General features: G+C 32.8%; 1 protein-coding gene across 2 annotated transcripts in view; it reads left to right on the top strand.

Annotated features, from left to right (window-relative positions):
• The window catches only part of LOC103079391 (argonaute RISC catalytic component 3), a 125,624-nt gene that overhangs the window by 101,056 nt on the left and 19,840 nt on the right, over positions 1-4,728 (top strand). For both annotated transcript variants that reach the window (XM_007453827.1, XM_007453828.1), the window contains exons 13-14: positions 1,227-1,386; positions 2,652-2,742. In XM_007453827.1, coding sequence (XP_007453889.1) covers positions 1,227-1,386; positions 2,652-2,742 — 251 coding nt within the window. The remainder of the gene's footprint in view (positions 1-1,226; positions 1,387-2,651; positions 2,743-4,728) is intronic.

The raw sequence follows: 4,728 nt of genomic DNA, 5'->3' as shown, positions 1-4,728 counted from the left end.
GGGAGAGCCCGCAAAAGTGGGGGCCCGCCGTCCCGAAAAAAAAAAAAAAAAAAAAAAAGTTAAGTATATATATATATCTCTGATCCCTCGATTCTACCTGTAGAAATTTATCCTGAAGCTATAGTTATACAACCAAATGAAAGTTAAATATACAAGGATGTTATTCATAGCATTGTTTGAAATAATGGAAACCTGGAAAAAGTTAAAAATATGTCGGTGTATGAGTAGTGGTTAGATACCTTATGGCATTTAAAAACAAAGTAAGTATACTGTGATTATAACTGCATTAAAATAATGCAAATGAGAACATTATTGGAAGAGAGTACAATTAAATACTAATAAGGGTTTGTGTATGATATTTTTCTCTGGTTTTTCGGTTATTGTGGTTATACTATTTTCGTGAAGACAAAAGTATGCTTCCTTATATATGAAGAAAACAACTGGAAAAAATTATCACTAAATACTTAAGCTAATCTTCAAGGCAGTAAGTATACTTTATTTTTTAGGATTATTTTTCATATTTTATAGTTGTATATTGTAGAACACAGTTTTCACAAAATGCTGGAAACAGTTCATTCAAAAGATCTAGTTTATATTAATTGGCTAGATATCAAGTTAAAACATTTAAGATAGACAGTATATTACTAATTGCACTCTTTTTTTTTTTTAATTTTGGCTGCGCTGGGTCTTCATTGCAGCGTGGGGGCTTCTCTAGTTGTGGCCAGCACACGCAGGCTCCAGAGCACATGGGCTCCGTAGTTGCAGCGCACAGGATTAGTTGCCCCACGGCATGTGGGATCTTAGTTCCTCCACCAGGGATCGAACCTGCGTCCCTGCATTGGAAGGTGTATTCTTAACCACTGGACCACCAGGGAAGTCCCACTAATTGCACTCTTGAATGCCCTCAAAACTCTGCACATTTATATAATCAAATAAGGCAGTATAGGGAATTCCCTGGCGGTCCAGTGGTTAGGATCCACGCTCTCACTGCTGAGGGCTTGGGTTCAGTCCCCGGTCGGGGAATTAAAATCCCACAAGCCGTGCAGCATGGCTGAAAAAAAAAAGGCAGTATACTTTAAATTTTAATAACATTGTTTTGGTATTGGTATAAGTTTTGGTATCCTGTAATACAGTGATGTATTTCACAAGGGGAAACATACATAGCAGCTTAATTTTCAGTAAAATTTGCCTTTTTATAACTAGAGATATTTGTATTTGTTCCATAGCGGAGGTGAAACGTGTTGGAGATACACTTTTGGGTATGGCTACACAGTGTGTTCAAGTCAAGAATGTAATAAAAACATCCCCTCAAACTCTCTCAAACCTGTGCCTAAAGATAAATGTTAAACTTGGAGGGATCAATAATATTCTTGTACCTCATCAAAGGTAAGATAAGCTAATCACCTAATAAAATATTAATTTTTCTCTGTATTGCCATATCTAAGACCTGTGTAAGAGACAGCTTTGATGATTCCTGCCATGGGAGAATAAGTAGGCATTTTGGCAAAAACTTAAGAGTTTTGATTGGCAAAATTTACAAGATTTCTTTATGAAAAATCCCCTCCCATCTCCATTTTCACTTAGTATGCAAAGTACCTCAAAAGTATGCAGAATACCTAGAAAGTATTGAGAATTTTATTTTTCACTAGAGAGCCCAGCTTGAAGAACTTGCTCATTGTTTGGTAGTCATCTTCAAGCTGGTGTCATGAGGCAACTCACTCACCTAGAAAGTGAGGGAAGCCTTTCTTCCCTCCTTTAGGGGCTTTGGGTGGAGTTGGATGGGGGGGCATGTCAATTAAGTAAATCAATTAAGGAAGCCATATCAACTCCTGGCGGAGTCAGTGGGACAACAGATGTTACTGTTATATCACCATCATGTCTAAGAGCTCTTAGGAAGTATGACACGTAATGACCTAGAAATAGGGTGCTGGGGAAGAGGCTGTTATTTGGAGAATTGAACAACAGGTTTCCTTTTAATAGTTGAAGCAACTAGGGCTCTAAAACATTAAATATCTTGTTGACACAGAAGCTCTTTTTTTCCTGTTTTTCCATACTGCCTCTATTTCCCATCCCTATTAAATATGAGATTCATAAATGACATGAATATAGAATTTTATCAACAACTCCAAGAACTAAGAGTCATTTGAATCTTGGAGGATACAGTTTTAAAATAAAATGAACTGCTAGCTACTTTATGACTATTAAATGTATGTTACTCAAATTTTATACTTTTGGTCAGAGGCGGGGGAGTAGTAGAGTCCCATAATCCCTTCCAGTGTGGTTTAATGATTCTTTATCTCCTTGAGAGATTACATTGGCTTAAAATGTAAGTAGATTAAAGAACATTGATATAAATCAGTGGATTAATATGAAGAAGTTTATCATTTTATGCCTATTAGGAATGCTAGCAGCAGTTGACCTTTGCAACCACCAGCACCGCTGCTTAAGGCAGAAAACTGCTCTGAATACTTCACTTAATAGAGATTCATGATTTAAGAGAATAAAGCTGTCAGTAGTTCAAGCCTATAAAGTTGTCTATAATGGACCTCCTCTGTGCTATGCCAGCAACTTGCAGTTGTGTTGCAGTAGTGTGAAATAGGTAAAAGAATAATGAAAAAAATGATCTAACTCTTTTTAAAACTGTGTTTAAGACCTTCTGTGTTCCAGCAACCAGTGATCTTTTTGGGAGCAGATGTCACTCATCCACCAGCTGGTGATGGGAAGAAGCCTTCTATTGCTGCTGTGAGTATCTTTAGACAGGTTTATCTTATCTAAAGTTTAGACAAAGATCAACATATCAACATTGTGGTTTTAACTTTTTGAATTTTAGTGACATTTTCTTTGAAACCAACTTTTATAAATATAAAGTTTAAAAAATATGTTTATAAAGTTTTATAAATATATATATCTATATGTAGATCTATGCAGAGCCAACTTTCAAATGTTCTTTGGGTTTTTGAAAAGAATGATTATTCTCTGGTTTGGAGGCTGCAAGTTCTGTATATATCTATTAAATCAAGTTTATTAATTATATTACTCAACTCTTCTGTATCCTACTTTAATTTGTCTGTTTGACCTCTCCATGGTTGTATATTTTCAGTTACTTTTTGTAATTCAGAGTTTGTTTATGTATTTCAGTAGTGCCTTTGTTACAGAAAGATGCATTACATGTAAGTTTACTGGATTGCATTTTTTTCAGTATAAAATATCTTTCATCTTTGTCCAGTTTTATACTTTGCACTTGAATTCTTTATTACTGCTCCTCTTACTTTTAACATCTGCCTGTTCTATCTTTTGCCCACCTTTTTATTTGTAACCTTTCTGTGTCAGTTCAAAAATCTATTTCTTATAAATTTCATAAAGCCAGATGATATTTTACCCAACTTGAAAATTGCTTGACACACCATTGTAGAGCAATTATACTCCAATAAAGATGTTGAAAAAAAGAAATAAAGAAAGAAAATTGCTTGATTTTAACAAATGCCAACATTTTGAAAATGTCAGCATATTTTAGGCATACTTGATAAATTTCAGAAATTAAACTGTAAGACTTTTTATATATTTTTTCTATCATTCATTATAATCTTTACTTTTAATTTTAAAAATCTGATAACTCTTAATCTTTCCTTGAAAATGATAGTAATATTAAATTTTTCACTTATTTTTCACTTCTTTTCATTAATGAAGAAAATTGACTTTTATCTGTTAATAAATTATATTTCCTTGTATTCTTAATGTTATGCATAAATGGTGTACATTTCAAGTGTCCTAGAGGTAGTATTGAGCAATCTCTGATATTCATTAAAATGTTCCTAGAGAAGATAAAATAATACAAAATTTCTAAAGACTTACTTTGGATTTGCTGTTTTAGGGTTGTTTTCCAAGGAAATTTAAGCACATTTAAATTCTTTTGGACTTCTGGGTTGTCATTGTCCTTTTTTGCAAAATCCATTTCTACCAAATATTCACTTTCTTTTATAATTATCAGAGGGCTTGTAAATAGAATTTGATTATTTTTGCTATATATCTTCTATTCCCAAGAACTTAAAGACTAGTGTGAGAAACAATGTAAGTAATAAATGCCATATAGTATAATAGATACTACCATGATAGTGATGTAAATTAAAATTGCAAAAATCTGGTGTGTTGAGGAATTCCAAATGCAGGGAATTGGAATGTAGTATAGCAGACTGTGAGGCTTGTAAGATTTTGTAAGGCTTTTTTTGCCATCAGAGGGGGTATGGATTTATTTTTACCAGTGGAAAAGAAATGGTCAGTTTCCTTTTTTTTTTTTTTTTTTTTTTTACTTAGAGAAGATTTTAAAAAGCAGATACAATTCCACGTACCTAAAGAAGTAGACAAGTTCTAGCTCACTTTTTAAAAAACTCTTGGTTGTTTTCTAATCTGACCTAAGACTGAAGAGAAATGTAAGAATTTTCCATATCTTGGTTTCTAATAAGATGTTTAAATTACTGATAGGAATTTAGGTACTCTTTTGAAATAGTTTGTTTTTATTTATTTATGTTTTATTGATATATAATTGACATATAACATTATTTTAGTTTCAGGTGTATAACATAATTTGATATTCATATATATTGTGAAATGATCACTACAATAAGTCTAGTTAACATCTGTCACCATACATACCCATAGTTACAAAAGTTTTTTCTTATGGGGAGAACTTTTTTTTTTTTTTTTTTTTTTTTTTTTTTGGCTGCTCCCGGT

The sequence above is a fragment of the Lipotes vexillifer genome, unplaced genomic scaffold, assembly GCF_000442215.2.
Source record: "Lipotes vexillifer unplaced genomic scaffold, Lipotes_vexillifer_v1.1 scaffold213, whole genome shotgun sequence".
NCBI lineage: Eukaryota > Metazoa > Chordata > Mammalia > Artiodactyla > Lipotidae > Lipotes > Lipotes vexillifer.
The sequence above is the reverse complement of the archived record's forward strand: the minus strand, read 5'-3'. Positions and strand labels throughout refer to the sequence as shown.